At 39.3% G+C, this 18,665-nt stretch overlaps 1 protein-coding gene across 3 annotated transcripts; it reads right to left on the reverse strand.

The window, feature by feature from the left end:
- Nucleotides 1-66: 66 nt before the first annotated feature.
- On the reverse strand, nucleotides 67-15,462 carry LOC140366866 (nipped-B-like protein B). Of its 3 annotated transcripts, none has more exons than XM_072453057.1 (47): nucleotides 15,344-15,462; nucleotides 13,740-13,883; nucleotides 13,481-13,646; nucleotides 13,307-13,407; nucleotides 12,868-12,976; nucleotides 12,641-12,789; nucleotides 12,373-12,497; nucleotides 12,199-12,289; nucleotides 11,638-12,123; nucleotides 9,747-11,564; nucleotides 9,569-9,676; nucleotides 9,341-9,481; nucleotides 9,184-9,255; nucleotides 9,015-9,104; nucleotides 8,814-8,917; nucleotides 8,653-8,739; nucleotides 8,316-8,547; nucleotides 8,039-8,190; nucleotides 7,841-7,921; nucleotides 7,618-7,718; nucleotides 7,416-7,542; nucleotides 7,265-7,347; nucleotides 7,065-7,197; nucleotides 6,851-6,994; nucleotides 6,679-6,765; nucleotides 6,384-6,595; nucleotides 6,186-6,288; nucleotides 5,685-5,783; nucleotides 5,463-5,609; nucleotides 5,015-5,149; nucleotides 4,822-4,920; nucleotides 4,694-4,747; nucleotides 4,519-4,627; nucleotides 4,308-4,438; nucleotides 4,092-4,232; nucleotides 3,930-4,023; nucleotides 3,692-3,846; nucleotides 3,524-3,614; nucleotides 3,264-3,437; nucleotides 2,717-2,907; nucleotides 2,532-2,639; nucleotides 2,252-2,452; nucleotides 2,033-2,179; nucleotides 1,604-1,968; nucleotides 1,358-1,532; nucleotides 1,041-1,229; nucleotides 67-960 (listed from the first exon to the last, which is right to left on the reverse strand). In XM_072453057.1, the coding sequence occupies exons 2-47, from the start codon at nucleotides 13,801-13,803 to the stop codon at nucleotides 598-600; spliced, it is 8,334 nt and encodes a 2,777-aa protein (XP_072309158.1). In that variant the 5' UTR covers nucleotides 13,804-13,883; nucleotides 15,344-15,462; the 3' UTR covers nucleotides 67-597. The 3 variants fall into 3 exon arrangements, with proteins under 3 accessions (XP_072309158.1, XP_072309156.1, XP_072309157.1); XM_072453055.1 differs by having other exon boundaries at nucleotides 13,277-13,407; XM_072453056.1 differs by lacking the exon at nucleotides 15,344-15,462 and adding an exon at nucleotides 15,143-15,293 and having other exon boundaries at nucleotides 13,277-13,407.
- Between the last annotated feature and the right edge of the window lie 3,203 nt (nucleotides 15,463-18,665).

Here is an 18,665-nt window from a genome sequence, read left to right on the forward strand (position 1 = left end):
TAGACATTCGCACGTGCTGCCCCCATACGGTCACAAATGAAAGTGACGTAATAATCAACACATAACAAAGGCATAGGGATGGTTTATTGCAGTATTGACTTCAAAGATACAGGGGAAAATGTTTCCGCATTTTCTATATAACATCAAAATATACATTTAAAAACAGTAAATTCCCCCGTATATTGGCACATACTGCTTAGTTTTAAATCAATGACATAAATCCAGAAACAAACAAAAAACAAAAATGGCAATAGTTTGCACTCTTGTAAATAAAAGATCGTCTGCTAGTTTTAACTCCAAAAACACTTTATTAAGAACAGCATGAATACACTAACTTCCAACATTCACTTATTTTTTACAGAATTATGTTCAGATATAAACAGGTTTTAAACTATGATACAGTGGGAGTAAAAATCAAAACCAGAGTTGCTGCACAACAGCGAAGGAACCCCCATACAATGTTTTCCTAAACATTTCCTTCTTATGGTATGCCTCTTATCTTTAACATTTACATCAGTCTTGTTTTCAACAGCTCCAAGTTACCATACTGCCACGGCTTCTTACATTTTCTCTACAGCATAGTTAACATTGTTGGAGTCATTTTTTCTTTGACGCATCCTTGGTAGCATAAAGCGCCCGAAGCGCGTGTACCACTTTGTTTGAGAGCTTTTGTCCACTTGTCAAATTGATTTTCTTGTAAATAATGTCTGATTCTTTGACAGTGTCAACCCAAGGCACCTTTTTGCGACCATACTTTTTCTTTGCAACCGACCAAGACCCAGAATAAGTTCCCGTCATCCAGTGTATACTGTAGCCTGTTCTGTTTTTCTCAACAACCCTGGCAATCTGTGGCCTGTCTTTGTATTTGGGACAGAAAGTGGCAATGATGTCCATAGCCTCCACACTATCATTCTTCTGACCTGAATCCTCAGCTGAATCACCGCCTTTTTTTGGCTTCCTCTGTGAAGTAAAATGTCTTGTTTAACAGTTCCATCAAAAATGGGTTTATGAATTGATAAAAACAAAACAATAAAGCTTACCGCAGGAGGACTCTCATCCTCGCTGTCTTCATCACTCGTCTCTATTGGAGCTGCTTCAGTATGATGGTTGTTGCTTTGTCGTTTTGGGCCTTTAAGCAGGGAAGTAATTACTTTATTTTTGGCATTGGTATTAGCTTCACCATCCTCTTCCTCCTCTTCACGGTCCAAATGTTCCATCAGTAACTTGAACTAGAAGATAAGATGATCAGTTACAGCATCTTCATTGACGTGTGTGTGCGCATTACTTAATATTCATACAATATTACACAAATACCATAAATCATATTGAAATAAAGCAAAACTCTTGTGATGCTTACATCTAAGAATTGCTTCACAATATTTTTCTTGGATTCATGGGTGAGATTTGTGTTAGCTAGGTCGGACTTTAGGAAATCCAGTGTTTGGCGAGGGTTAAAATGCACCCTGGACTTTCTGTTCACTGCCTTGTCATAGACTTTGGCCGGCTCCGTTGGTGAGTATTTCTGGATTTTGCTGCAATGATAAAAAATAAGCAAGTTCTGTAAGTTACCATTTGAAAATATAAATGCAAGCTTATCTTTTACCTGTCAGAGAAGCCATAGAGATTCTTTAAATGCTGTTTTAGCATCAGCAACAGCAGAACACCCTGCGAGGCGCTGGCAAAGTCCAGCAAAGGCCCGGGATTGTCAGGCAGACGGTCCAAAACTGCATCCTCGTCGTCCAAATCTGAGTCTGAATCCGCAGACTTGGTTTTCTTGCGGACCACCACCACCACCTCCTCTTCACTACTGCTGCTGGAGCTGCTGCTGCTGCTGCTGCTGCTGCTGCTGCTTTCTTCACTGCTGTCATCTTCATCTTCAGAGTTACACTTTCTCTTTTTGTGTTTCTTTTTCTTCTTCTCCTTCTTCTTTGTATTTTTTGGTCGAGGTATTGGCTCTTTTCGTAAAGACTGGCCAAATAAATCACACATGAGTATCTGATTTGACAGGTTAAATTGCAAAAGAAAGTGTTACCTCTTTAAAGGACTGCAGTAGATTGCTTCCAGACACAGATAGAGTAATATCAATATGGTGCATGATAAACAATGGCTCATCTTGAGTCTGGTACGGAAAGCAGGCCAAGTTGTCTGCTACAAACAGCACCATGTTGACTTCTGTTTTCTGTAGGACACAAACGTTTATCATTTTTAACTGTGAGAGGACACATTAATAGTTCCACAAGAGTCAACTCACAGAGCTGTCGTCGAACAGGTTGAGCAACGATATGAGGAAAGCTCGTCTGTGTTGTCGGTTTCCTCGGACCAATGTGTAGAGGTGAGAGCACAGCGCCGCGTCTTTGTCATCAGGGCGAAAACCTCGAACCACGGCAGTTTTTGATTCAACAATGGCCTGTTGCACTTGATAAGACATCTTCAAACCAGCGACAGCTTTCATCTGGAGGGAAAAGGGCAAGACGTTTTTTATTGTAATAATATGTGCATGGAGCTCCATTAGTAATTGAAAGATCACTTACATGGATGAAACCTGAGTATTTCTTGTCGATCTCCACCAACTGGTTGTCTGCCTTGTTTTTCATGGTTGGCTCGGGGTCTGTTCCCATAGCAATCAAGTATGGCACACACTAAAACACAGTATCAATCAGCAGCAGCAAGAGTGACAAAAACGACTAAGATTTGGCATCAGAGATGGTTTAATTACCTGCACAGGGTGTATGAGCCCCTGCCCCAGAGTTAGTGTGATCACATTAAGGCCGTAATGGCGCACAGTGGACTGAGTGTGGAAGAAGGACTCCAACACTTGCTTTAGGTAAATCTGCATTATAGAGCTGCTCATGCCTGAGGAGACGTCCCCCATTTCCTTCAGATCCTCCTGTTTCTCTGTCTTCTTCCCTAGTTATGCCAAAAGATCAGAACGATACAGTTAGAGAAGTGGAATATAAACAGATCCATTGACTTCAAGTTTCTTCATAGTGACATTTCACTGTAATAAGCAGCAGATAGTCATTTACAGGCTTTTATTTTTGAAAAGTGGCTACGGGACATTTTAGAACCCTCTGTGTGTCACTCGGAGTCTTAATTTTTCATTATAATAGCAAAGTGCAGGGATGTGGGCGGGAATAGGGGGTGGAGACATCAAGCATGAATCAAAATACCACTTTGAGAAAACAAATGATGAGGAAACACTGATGTAACGAGGTTTAAAGCTCTTTAAAGTTGATTTAGGATATAAAACTTGTAAAACGCACATTCACGGTCAGCCTCCTGCATCCGAGAGTCCTCTTCCTGAAGGTACGACTGGAGGTTCTTTAACACCTGTATCTTTAAACTGACCGAAACACTTTCTTCGGACAGAGCGTTGTTGTACAAGACCTTCACATCTTGCACAAACATCAACTCTGGGTACATGATGAACTGGAAGCCTTTAAATAAAAAGACATGACAGTAATTCATTTAGATGGATATTTTCATATTAAATGGTCTTCATCCCTTGTGTTTGAATCTCTACCTAGTCCAATGAGTGCCTTAATCTGCACTTCCTCATCTTGATGATTGGTGAAGTACATCAGCAGCTCCAGAACCTTGTCTTTGATTACAATCTGAATGAAATGAGACAAAACTGTAGAAACTATACAGAGAAAGGTGCAGACAACAGTGAAAGAACAGTGCATTTTACCTTGGTGGCACCCTTGAACTCTTCCAGGTCGAAGTCAAAATGTCGACAGAGAGCCCCGACAGTGAACAGTGAGCGCAGGAGGGTGGGTTTGTTGTTAACCAGAGTAGGACTGGTGGGATCCTCCTGGTGTTGGGTTTTCAGTTTCGCCAAAGCTCCTTCAGAAAGGTACAAGATGAATGTGTCTTTTTCTCTTTTTGTGTCTTAATGAAGAAAAGTTCCCTGTTAAAACAAGCCTTACCATAGAAGCGATTGAAACAAGCCCAGACAAACTTGTAGTTGTGGGTGACTTTGTTCACAACGGCGCCAAGACAACTCACACTGTGTTGGACAACCTGAGCCAAACATACAAATGAGACACAATATCTGGATGAACGAGAGTCGACAACTGAACCAGACTCACCGTCATGCCATATTTAATGATGAGCTTCATCAAATCTTCTTCAAGCGTAGTGAGGAAGGCTTCACTGGGACTGTCCAACAGAGGCACCACAAGCTCCAGGATTTTGGCCACATTACAAATGAGCATGAAATCATTCTGAGTCTAAACAAACAATAATCATGTTTAGTGATAATACAGTCGTCACAGAACTGTATAAGAGCATCAGTGATTACTTACATTGCACTTCGTTGTCAAGTATGGCTGCATTGTCATGGAATGTTTAACCATTAACTGCGGTCGAATCTTGCTGAATAAGAAGAGCGTCGTTATGCACGCAACAAGGCGCCCGGAGCTCACCCCTTTGTCCTCTTAAAACAACAACAACACACACTTCATATTAACAAAGAAACCACAAGCTGTTGTCAAAATGATCACAAAAATGATCTACCTGCGAGAGACTCCTCATATGTCAGGATGTGCTCAACAAGACTGTCCACCAGCTGAGTACAGGCCTTTTTGGCAGGTTTGTAGGACGCATTTTCTTCCGTCTTAAATAGCTATATAAAAGTACACATTACATCATGAGCTACGGCACAAAGCGGAGCACAATAAAGTAAACTTACATTTTGAAGAAGTTGCTCAAACCAGTCATAGCCAGTGTCTTTACAGGCCAACACCTGAAATACAGTATTATGATTTAGTATGGAAAGCATGAATGAAAAACAAGGAATGCATCTTTATATCTATTTACCACATCTGTAATGTTGAGAATCTTGCGGGTCATTGCTTCTTTATCATGACCCGGTGTTGGAGTAAACCAAATTTTCTGAAACGTTTCATTGACCAGTTTCTGTTCAAAACATTTGAGTTTGCATTAGTCCAACAGTACGCTAGAAAAATCTGAAATCCCAAAAATTAATAACAATATAAAATGAAATAAAAACCTTGATGCCCTCTTCATCATTAACTCTACGGATCATCTTGACACACATCTCAGTGATCTTGTGGAAGTCTGGCAGTTCAAGGCAAATGTCCCTCAGGATTTTGATGACCCTCTTCCGGACACTTATGCCTGTATCCTGTTCAATAGGAGATAAAGTTAAACATACTTCAGTGAGATTGTGAAATACAATAAAAATAATATGTAGGGGGTCAAAACACAGTTAAAATTGTTGTAGTTGTTGTTGTTGTTGCTACTGCAGTACATTAGCCAGTCTGCAGGTGGCAGTGCAGCTCAAGTATATTAACCTCTGTTGACCTTCTGAACCCAGCGTGAACTTTTTAGGGCCAAATTAATCACTGTGCGTTTTTTATGGCACACACAGATTATGGCCACATTCAGTCCAATATTTGGGACCAATAGTTATACAAAATAAGAAAAGCAATAATTACCAATATTCTTTCAATAAGCATATCATAGTACTGCTCAATAAGTTCTGGGCGACTGAGCACAAAGCGTCCGAGTAACTCCACTGCTGCCTCTCGAACACTGGTGGAGTTGTCCATAAGGCGACAGTGGACCCCACGCTGCATATCCACCTACAGCACAAACAAGGACATTACATCTGTGGACACAGAATCTCCATCTTATTACTGTAAAAAATGTTTACATACTCTGCCCAAAATACTTGGATCGGCAGCTACTACTTCAGAGAGACATTTCATAGCTTTTGTTCGGACGGCTATCGCACTCTCACCCAACACCCGTAAAATCTGTCAGAAAGGAAAGTGACGAGAATTGGTTAATTCATTTCAAAAGTAACAAACTAAGCATGTGCTGCAACTAACTAATTTTAGTAAGGTGGAAAAATTGTGACATATATATATTTACAAAAAAAGTGTTACAAAAAAATATTTTTGACATTATAATTTAATATATTTAATATTTGTGTGTGTGCGCGTTTTAAAGACTGTACAATCCAGATAACAATAAAGGTTATCAAAATACATTTACAGTTATTTTAATAGTCAACTAGTCACAATTGTTATTGTTCTGAATAGTTGCTGCAGCCCTAGGACCTGAAACTGTAATATAATGTAAAAATATGATTTATTTTTTGATTCCGGTGTATTCATACACTTTGTTTGTCAGTGTGTGTGTGTGTGTTAAATTACCTGTGATAAATATATATCAAAACTCTGTGCAAAAGGCCTCATGGAGGCCAAATATCTGACGACGAGATTGCAGTCTTCATAGTCCACTACATCTGAATTCATCCTGAAAAATGTAGAACACACTTACTATTATTACCTATTATTTTAAATTGTAATTATATTACACATGTTTTTTTGGTTGTTTTTTTTGCCACGTACCTTAAAGAATTAAAATAAGATGGTGACGTCTTTATAACTTTACGGAGAAACTTCTTCCTGGCCTCTGCTTTGTGCATTATTTCCTCCGTTGATTCAACCTCCGTGGAATAATACTTTGAGTCCTCATCTCTCTCGTTTTGAGATTTCACAGCCTTTTCTGCCTCACTTGTTACGTCTCTATACCACTGAGCAATGTAAAAGTTCCTTGCAAACTGTAACAAATGATAACAATACAATATGTCATTAAGACAAACACTAAGAACATACTGAGCCATGTTTGATGGCATAAACGTACCAGTAAAGACGTGTCTGTCTCCACGTTGTCATCAATATAGTCAAGCAAAGCCTTCTGGAGCTGCTGGACCTCATCACTGCCTGGTGTCTGCAGAAATCCAACCAATCAGTCAATATCATTTAATGTACAGTAAAACTTTACACTCCACATTGATTCATTGATATGAAATTACCTCCTTCAGGATGCGGTCAATGACTTTTTGATCCATTTTGCTTGTGACGGCATCTTTGCGAAGGCGAGAGGCCACAGTGCCAAGGTAATCCAGCGATGCCACCCTGAGTGCCATTTCTGTTTGCTTGTTACTAAACTGGTGAACCTGAAGTGAAGGAATCAAGGAGAGTTAGCACTGTCTTTTAATGAATAAACATTAAAACCATGGTACTGACCAACAATCGTCCCAGTAAGCTGAGCAGCAGTTCAGCTGCAGGCCACTCAGGCCTGTTAATAGTGGAGAGCAAGTCATGGACAAAGTTCTCAAACAAAGGTCTGTAGTCTTCCTCACCCTGCTTACTTCCACACCTGGGAAAAATACAGACTTTTTAAAAATGTGTAAACTTTAAGAATGTGTCAATAGAAGTCCACTTACTTTTTAAGAAAAACTGATAGAAAATTCTGAGCAGTCCTCATAGCTGTTTCATAAGCGTTTGTGATTAGGACATCTTTATCAACCTATCAAAGCATATACATTTTAAAATTATAATAACGTGGTAAGAGAAAATGTATATTTTATAAAGTACCTTCTTTCTGTGTTCTTCCTCTCCATCTTGTTCAGACGGTAATTGTACCACACACTGGATGAGCTGCAGGACAAGGGCCGAGACCATTTGGATGTAAACATATTCACCATCCGAGTCACTGGTTAACCTGGGAGTAAATTATGTCTCATAAACAATTGTTTACATGAAAACAAAACCACTTGACCTTTGAATTATGAATCACCTAAAATTCCTGAGGCTGCGTTTACTGGTAGGCAGTCTTGCCAGGGAGGTGAAAATCTCTTCAAGAATCAGCTGTCTGTGTTTCTCATAACGTGAAAAGACCTAAAAATATAGAATTACTGTAATTAAACGCATAATGAAAGACGTGGCTGTATCATAAATAATACAAAAAGGCACAAGGTCAAGAAGAGGCAATGCATCAAATGAATGAATGTATTACATACCGCTGTCACAAGTGTGATGGCACATAACTGCAACTCACTGACATTCTCCACAAAGAAAGGGGTAATGCCCAAAGTAGACACCTGATTAGAATATCAAGTAAAATAAAGATGAGATAATCCTTTATTGTCCACACACAAAGTCACTAGAATCAAACATCAAAATGTTTTTTTGAGGTAAAACCAAATGTGAGGTCCTACCTGAAGAATTGTGGTGTCTGTGAGGAGCTGAATCTCAAGGAGCTCTGACATATTGCTCACAACATCACAAACTTTATTGTAGAGCTTTACTACCACCTTCTGTTTAGAGCTGGAACACTTTGCTCTTTTGGATTTTGAACTGTAGACCCCGCCTACATTAGATATTGGAAAATAAAATAATAAAAATATACATACATACGCATTTATCGCAGAATGCTGTTAAAAGACAATGTTCAACAAGGTATGGAAAATGTATTAATTTATAGATAATGCTGACCTCCATGAGGATCCCCTCTATAAAGTGGGTCATATTGAGGGTAAAGAGAATTCAGCAAGTGGAACTTGGTGTACTGCAACACTCTCTCAATGACGTCCTCGATGTAAACTGCTTTGGGCATGTGTGGAGATGTCATAATGTTGAGGGCAGTGAGACAGGCATCAGCAGATCTGGTCACTCGCTCCATGATGAGGTCCCGCCAAAGTTTCTCTTCATCCATAGAATCATTATCCTAGAATACATTATAACATTACACTGACAACAATGACAACAATGACAATGACTGACAACATCTAACAACACAACTGCACAGAAAAAATAATATTATATTACTTACGTAATGCATTAATGTTGAAAGTTTGACACTGTCCTGGATGTTCTTCTCTAGAATATTCAAAACTTTCACTAGTCTTTCAGTGGGAATCTGCAAAATCAAGATAGGTTATTTATCTCCTTTACTGTGACACTAAATAAATAAATAGCTGTTCTTTCCCTTACCTTGTTGAAAATACCCATAGTTTTAATCTTAGCAGAGTCACTGCTAAGCTCACTCAACTGATGCTGTCCAAGCAAGAGTTCCTGAGGTATTTCATCATCATCATCATCTGCATTAAAGTGTTAAAATGTTTCTTGTTAATTTGTTTATTTTTTAAATAGTGCTGTCAATTAATTCATATAATTTGTTTTAATTTACTTTACCTGTGGCAGTAAAATCTACATCTTCGAGGTTGTCTAGTATGCCATCCAGTGCGGCTGTAAATCTCTTGAATGTGGTTGAATCCATCATTTCTGTTGAAAACAAAAAAGACCCATTATTGATTACAAAAAAGAGAGAAAATGTATATTTTACAAAAGGAATGCTTGTTACCTTCAACTGTTTGCTTGGGCTCACTTGACTTTCTATTTTTATGCTTCTCTTTTTTGCTCAATTTTCTTGCAACTTTATGAAAAAACATACATTTTGTGAATAAAAGATCAATTAAATCTAGGAACCAAATGAATGCATAAACTACAGCGAGCGTTACCAGCGGTCAGGCTTGGAGGTGGAGAACTTTCATCTGAATCTGTCTGACTTCTACCTCGATTGCGGCCACTTGAAGACCGGCCTCTTTTCTCCTCAAATTTCCAGGACTTGTCATAGTCTTTCTTACATTTTTTTCTCACAACTGAAAAAACAAATAAAGCAATATTTAACACAACTTACACCTACAGGCAAACTAATTTTCATAAATAATACAAAATACAATTCTTACCCTCGTCATCAGAGTCTTCACTGTCTTCTTCCGACTTTTCAGAGTCAGACACCACATACTTGGGTTTCTTACCCGGTGCACTGTGTCTACGCTTTTTTGAAGACATTTCTGTAAAGACAAAAGCAGCGGTTGAGCAAGGGTATTTAAATTTAAGTTACATCTATGTACCATTCTTTACCTGATTTGGAAGACCAGTCCCTGGATGAACGGGCATTCCGTCTTTCCTTAATGATATGTTTTATTTCATCAATACTGAGTCTCTTAACCACAATTACAGGCTTAGCTGCTTTAGCTAGATTCTTAATCAACGACACTCTTTCCAGCCTCACTTTAGGTTCAATCAGCACATCAACACATTTAATACTTTCATCTCGTTTCAGTTTTGGAATGACAAAGTTTTTTAAACTTGTTCCACTGCCACCCAAGAGGTATGAGGGAAACTCACTAGCCTTGGTTTCTGAAGTCTGTTTATCTGTCTGACCACCACTCTTTCGGTCTTCCTTGTTAGCAGCAGAGGTATTTTCTGTCTTTGGTCGTCTATTGAGGTCAGTTGATTTTTTACTTCCATCTTGCTTTGTTTTCGGGTGGTCCAGTTTTGGATGCTGGTCACCAGTTTGTCTATTATGGTTTTCTTCATATTGCGTCAGTCTGTGCTTCTTCTCTCCCTCTCTCTCATGTTCATTTTCTCCACAGCCTTTGCCGCGCTCTCTGTCTTTTTCTCGATTTTTCTCTTGATCTTTCTCTTTATCCTTACTGCGCCTCCTGTCTTTGTCTTGCTCTTTATTTTTTTCCTGAATCTTTTCAGTGTCTCGGTCTCTGTCCCTGTTTCGATGTCGGTCTTTTTTATGATCTGGCTCCTTTGCTTGGGTTTTGTCCTTTATCCGCTCTTTACCCTTAGTGTGCTTCTGATCTTTTTCTTGGTCTTGGCCCTTTGCTTGGATTTTCTCCTTGGTCCTCTCTTTATCCTTACTGTGTTGCACATTTTTACTAGGATCCTGGATTTTTTCTTGGGTTTTGGCTTTTTCTCGTTCTTGGTCCTTGTGTCGATTTTTATTTTTTTCCAAGTCTTGGACCTTCTCTTGTCTTTTGTCCCGGTCAGACTCTTTAACCCTTTTCTGTTTTGCGTCTTTATCCGGGTCTTGGTCTTTTTTCTGGCTCTTTTCTGTGTTCACCTCTTTAACCTGATTTCTAATCCGGTCTTTAATGACATCTTGGTCTTTTTCTTGCTGTTGACCCTTGTTCCGGTCCCTGTCCTTGTTAAGACTCTTTTCCTTGTCTTCTCTTGTTTTACTCCGCTCATCGTTTGTATTCTGGTCTCTTTTATCCTTGCTCGGTTCCCTGCTTCTGAGTTTGTCCTTATTACTGTCTCTATTTTTTTCCACACTTTTACTTCGGTCTTTGTCTTTTTCCTTGTGTCTGTTCTTTTCCTTATCCGTTTCAGGGGTGGTATTATTTTTTGTGCTGTTACTGATTTTTTGACTATCAGGGATCTTGGCATGGCTGCTGTTGTTTCTTTCCTCTTTCAAAGTAGATTCTACAGTTTGTTTGTGTTTCGGACGTGGTGTTTCCTTCTCATTGTGTTCTGTGCTGCTGTCATTTGTGACATCTTGCTGTTTAGGTTCCTTCTGGATTTCCTGATTGTTCTTATGAGAATCAGACTTTCCAGAGTTATCTGTATGCTGTTTTATGACGGCTTGGTTTTCAACCACTTTGTTTCCCTTTTCTTCTGTCTTGGATTTGAGGCGTTTTAGGTGATCTTCACAAACTTCTCGAGGTTCCAAGACCACCACAGGCTGTACTTTTCCTAGGCCAGCTTGCTCAAGATCAATACTGACCATCAAAGCAGGTCGACTCGTACCATTATTTGTAGCAACCGTTTTTCTGAGTGTCAGTTTGCTACTACGGTTACCCTTCTGGCCATCACCCGCTTCCGAAATGCCCCCAACTCCAGGTTTCTGAGGATAAGAGTCCTGTTTTCGTTTCTTCAGTGGTTTGTCTACAAGGAAATAATTGCATTCAGTTAGCAAAGTTCACACTGCAATTTAAAAAAAGAAAATGTATGTCTTCACCTTTATCCTGAACATCTTTATTCCAGCGTTCTTTCTCAAATGATGACTCATGTTCTACTCTCTCAGACTCTGAAAGTGCATCTGTCTCAGTTTCATCACACACAGATGAATTAACAACACCAGTGTCCTTTGCATTGTGTTGGACAGGCGGATGACAGTTTGTCTGCTCCTCAGCTTCTGACTTCTGTGAAGGCTCTTGGGTTGTCCTTGATGGCATATCTTTCACTACGCTAGTATCCACGTGATTGGCATTTTCTACAGCGGGCATTTCTCCAGAGTGGTCAGAGTCTGAAGATCGTACTCGACTCAATTTTAAAGTTAGCCTAGAAGAGTCCTTCACTGGTGAGCTTACTATGTCATACAAAGCATTTTTGTCAATTTGTTCACATTCCTCTTTGTTCCTTTCTTTATGTTTCTTTTTGTACTCCACTGACGTTAGATGCTTGTCTGGTAGATCATTGGGTGACTGTATAATGACCCTTGACCCTGTAGAAATAGAAATAGGTAAATCTACTTGAAAGCGTTGTCAACAATTACAATATCGGTTTAGTTGTAAGTTACGTTTTGTTGTCTCTTCATGTCCCGCAGGAGAACATGAAGAATTTGGAGATCCTACAGAAAACGATGCACCTTTCATTGAGGAGCCATTTTCCTGATGATTACAAGACATTTTTTTTTAATACAAGTCTCTTTATCAACTGAGGTCTGATTAAGGTGCAAAGTTTTCTAACTTACCTCATTCCCTAATCTCTGAGTCATGTTCATGTAGTTGTCATTGGAACCAACTCGTGCATTGTGATTGGAGTTATTTGATAGCTGTCCAGAGACCTTGTCGTCATGGATACTTCTCATCCCGGCAGCTATGAAAACAGAAAAAATGTATTGAACACAAGAAAACAAAAACAACAATGTATAATTTACAACTACTCATGACTAGTATAATGTTATCAGAAGTATCCAAGTTAAGTTAAGATGTGTGCTAGATAAAAAAGTTGCAACTCACCATGTTGCGCTTGTTGGTGTTGAGAATAACTAGGAGGATTATATTGCAAATAGTCATCAGGACTCTGTGGGGTGTAGGGACTAGATATGGGACTGTTCTGCTTGGTAAGGAATCTTGCACCGGACCCGGACTGTTGTGGTGTAAAACATCTGAAAAAGATAAATGAGAAAGTCTTCATAAGCAACTCTAAATGTGCATCTCATTCCTAAATATTATAGGTGTCTTACCCTGAAGGACTTGGGGGAACAGAGGTTTGCTGATAGTTAGAAGCAGGACTGCCGTGAACTTGATTCTGAGTAACTTTGTACTGCTGAATCAAAGATGGTTGCCTAACACCTTCATAGAATCGAAAAATAAAGCAGGTTACTTAGCTAAATATTTCAATGTAAGTCAACCCACTATTCCTTTTATGCAGCAACAATGTTATACATTTTAGTTAATTATTGTTCAATAGTACTTGTAATAAGTATTCAATTGTACTTATAGGTGATGATTAATCTATTGCATTCAGACAGATACAAGGAAAGCACTTTCAACTCTGCTAAAAATCACAAAACATGCTATCAGTATCTGTTTTAAACCATCCCCGTGCTCATGTCAGTAATAGACAACTGAACATGCTTGGAACCTCCTTACCACCCCAAACCTCGTTCTGGGAAGGCATACTTTTATCCCTGAAGATTTTGGGGTTCCTCGACAGCAAGGTTTGCAGCAGCAAAGGCATTTCCCCTTCTGGTTCATCATTGCCCAGATTGTCCTTCAATTCACTACAAGAAAAATACCTTTAATCAATATATTCTTAAGAAATCAAATACATATGATACCATCAAAAATACTTACATGTGTTCAGTAGAGACCTGGTTAAGACTGTGGACCAGCTGAGTCACCAAATTCTCATCCCGACACACCAGCAAATTGTTCACCTCTTCGGAAATCCTACTGCTGTACAGAAGACCTTTAGCAGTTGTGGCAGGAAGTGGAGAAGGCAACGGTAGCTGGTTCAGCACTAAAGGGAGACAAAATATATACAAAGTTTTATTTCAAGTTGATGATTTTTATTTAGATTTAAAAAATGCCACATTGATTAATTGTAACTTACAGTCTGTCAAACTAGCAATTCCAGCAAGAGTAGTGATGGGAACATGAGGCATATCACCATTCATGCTGAAGATGAGGTCAAGAGACAGTGTCTAAAGCCAAGCTGTTCAATAACACTCTTCCTATTCCTCACATCTCCGAAATCCTAGAAAACAAAACACTTGCATGAGCTATATTTAAAGCAGCAAAATATAAAGGTTGTGTCTGCTTATAAGAAGGGATGTAACAATATGCAACTTGCACAGTACAGTTTTATGGCATAATTAATTTCATGTACACTGTTTTTTGCAATATTGTGAGAATAGAATAATTGAAATTATACTTTTTCCTTGACAACTCTTTGACGTGAATCATTACTGTCATATTCCAATGAATTACCATACAAACTGTGCTTAATAACAGTTATTTATTCATGTTGTCTGCACTGAAGTGGAGCAAAGGATCATGGTCTATGTAGTTCCTTCTGTGTCTTTAGCTGCGCTGCAACAAAACAATGCATAATTTACTAAATTGTGAGTGCACACAATATTATTGTGAGACTATACAATACACCACATTGGTTATTGTTACATCCCTAAAAAGAAAATAAATCAAAAAGAAAAAACATGGCCTGGAAAATAGTAGGGGTCAAAGTAATTCACATTTCCTAATAATAATAAAAGCACAAAGTAATTAACGTTTTCCAATAATGACAAAAGTGGCAATATAATATATATGTATTGTAATATATAGAAATCATGCAATTCCATGGCTATGAAAGGTAATGATTGTTATACTATTCTGTTCAAATATGCCCTTCTTCACCAATTATTCTTGACTATGAAGCTAACGCTGCTTTGCTGCCATATTAACAACAACATTACATTGAAAAGGTGGCTAAATCAGTTTCACGTATCATGATCGCCTTTTCATGACAAACTCCCATGGTCACAGCTGATCTGTTACCAAAATAACACGACTGAACAAACGAAACCAGCCCTAACAGAGGCAAATAAAGCACAACAACATCCCAATCAATGTCTTTCCTGTATTTCTTGCTGTAATTAATAATTCGACAGGTTATGAATGTATTACCCCGGCATTGCACCAATCATAGCACATTATTACTAAGGTATTACTAGTTTACCGATACGATCAGGTCGCGAAATATGTAGTGTGAAGGTAAACCACAATCAGTTCGTTGTTAGCCAGCTAGCAACAACTGGAGATAAAGCTATGCTAACTGGCTAGGTATCGGTTTAAGTTGCTCTAGCTAGCATCATTGCAACTGTATCAAAGCCAATCGTTCACACTGAACCGCTCCTGCTAAACACATGTGTAATATACTGTCTTGTATTATAAGTTTACATCGGCTACGGCAATGCTAACCTTATCTATATCTGACAAAGTACACCTCGGACTTGCCTAAGGAAGCGTAACCCCGACCCGACGCCAGGAAAGCAGGGGTACAAAGCAAAGACCCCATCACAAATGATTACTATCGCTCGGGCTAAGCTCTGGCTGGTCGGCAAGTGCGAGGTGATGTCCGGGACAAAACAGGCAAAGGTCTCGGTGAAAACGATAGGGACAAAAAGCGATTGTTATTGTTGAATGTGTGTTATTTACCTCGGGATGTGATGAGAAAGAGAAGTGGCTCTGGAGGAGGAGAGGGGGAGGAGCAGGAGTAGGATGGCAGCTGGAAAAGAAGAGCTCCCTCTGCGTCCCCCCGTCCACAGTACACAACCATAGACTAGTACACAACCATAAGACTAGTACACAACCATAGACTAGTACACAACCATAGACTACAACAGTACACAACCACAGACTACAACAGTACACAACCACAGACTACAACAGTACACAACCACAGACTACAACAGTACACAACCACAGACCACAACAGTACACAACCATAGACTACAACAGTACACAACCATAGACTACAACAGTACACAACCACAGACTACAACAGTACACAACCATAGACTACATCAGTACACAACCACAGACTACAACAGTACACAACCATAGACCACAACAGTACACAACCATAGACTACAACAGTACACAACCATAGACCACAACAGTACACAACCATAGACTACAACAGTACACAACCATAGACTACAACAGTACACAACCACAGACTACAACAGTACACAACCATTGACTACAACAGTACACAACCATAGACCACAACAGTACACAACCATAGACTACATCAGTACACAACCACAGACTACAACAGTACACAACCACAGACTACAACAGTACACAAACATAGACTACAACAGTACACAACCATAGACTACAACAGTACACAACCACAGACTACAACAGTACACAACCACAGACTACAACAGTACACAACCATAGACCACAACAGTACACAACCATAGACTGCAACAGTACACAACCACAGACTGCAACAGTACACAACCATAGACTACAACAGTACACAACCACAGACTACAACAGTACACAACCATAGACCACAACAGTACACAACCATAGACTACAACAGTACACAACCATAGACTACAACAGTACACAACCATAGACTACAACAGTACACAACCACAGACTACAACAGTACACAACCATAGACTACAATAGTACACAACCACAGACTACAACAGTACACAACCATAGACCACAACAGTACACAACCATAGACTACAACAGTACACAAACATAGACTACAACAGTACACAACCATAGACCACAACAGTACACAACCATAGACTACAACAGTACACAACCATAGACTACAACAGTACACAACCATAGACCACAACAGTACACAACCATAGACTACAACAGTACACAACCATAGACTACAACAGTACACAACCATAGAGTAGTACACAACCATAGACTACAACAGTACACAACCATAGAGTAGTACACAACCATAGACTACAACAGTACACAACCACAGACTACAACAGTACACAACCACAGACTACAACAGTACACAACCATAGACCACAACAGTACACAACCATAGACTACAACAGTACACAACCATAGACTACAACAGTACACAACCATAGACTACAACAGTACACAACCATAGACTATAACAGTACACAACGATAGACTAGTACACAACCATAGACTAGTACACAACCATAGACTACAACAGTACACAACCACAGACTACAACAGTACACAACCATAGACTACAACAGTACACAACCATAGAGTAGTACACAACCATAGACTACAACAGTACACAACCATAGAGTAGTACACAACCATAGACTACAACAGTACACAACCACAGACTACAACAGTACACAACCACAGACTACAACAGTACACAACCATAGACCACAACAGTACACAACCATAGACTACAACAGTACACAACCATAGACTACAACAGTACACAACCATAGACCACAACAGTACACAACCATAGACTATAACAGTACACAACGATAGACTAGTACACAAACATAGACTACAACGGTACACAACCACAGACTACAACAGTACACAACCATAGACTACAACAGTACACAACCATAGACTACAACAGTACACAACCATAGACTACAACAGTACACAACCATAGACTACAACAGTACACAACCACAGACTACAACAGTACACAACCATAGACTACAATAGTACACAACCATAGACTACAACAGTACACAACCATAGAGTAGTACACAACCATAGACTACAACAGTACACAACCATAGACTACAACAGTAGACTACAACAGTAGACAACCATAGACTACAACAGTACACAACCATAGACTACAACAGTACACAACCATAGACTAGTACACAAACATAGACTACAACAGTACACAACCATAGACTACAACAGTACACAATCATAGACTACAACAGTACACAACCATAGACTACAACAGTACACAACCATAGACTAGTACACAAACATAGACTACAACAGTACACAACCATAGACTACAACAGTACACAACCATAGACTACAACAGTACACAACCATAGACTACAACAGTACACAACCATAGACTACAACAGTACACAATCATAGACTACAACAGTACACAACCATAGACTAGTACACAAACATAGACTACAACAGTACACAACCATAGACTACAACAGTACACAATCATAGACTACAACAGTACACAACCATAGACTACAACAGTACACAACCATAGACTAGAACACAAACATAGTCTACAACAGTGCACAAACATAGACTACAACAGTACACAACCATAGACCACAACAGTACACAACCATAGACTACAACAGAACACAACCATAGACCACAACAGTACACAACCATAGACTACAACAACACACAACCATAGACTACAACAGTACACAACCACAGACTACAACAGTACACAACCATAGACCACAACAGTACACAACCATAGACTAGTACACAACCATAGACTACAACAGTACACAACCATAGACTACAACAGTACACAACCATAGACTACAACAGTACACAACCATAGACTAGTACACAAACATAGACTACAACAGTACACAACCATAGACTACAACAGCACACAACCATAGACTACAACAGTACACAACCATAGACTACAACAGTACACAACCATAGACCACAACAGTACACAACCATAGACTACAACAGTACACAACCATAGACTACAACAGTACACAACCATAGACTACAACAGTACACAACCATAGACCACAACAGTACACAACCATAGACTACAACACTACAACAGTACACAACCACAGACTACAACAGTACACAACCATAGACTACAACAGTACACAACCATAGACTACAACAGTACACAACCATAGACTACAACAGTACACAACCATAGACTACAAGAGTACACAAGTGTTGTAGTCTATAGTTGTGTACTGTTATAGACTACAACAGTACACAACCATAGACTACAACAGTACACAACCATAGACTACAACAGTACACA

Source organism: Eucyclogobius newberryi, unplaced genomic scaffold (assembly GCF_026437365.1).
Source record: "Eucyclogobius newberryi isolate DKJ021-1_F unplaced genomic scaffold, fEucNew1.0.hap1 SCAF_2, whole genome shotgun sequence".
In the NCBI taxonomy this organism is placed as follows: Eukaryota; Metazoa; Chordata; class Actinopteri; order Gobiiformes; family Gobiidae; genus Eucyclogobius; species Eucyclogobius newberryi.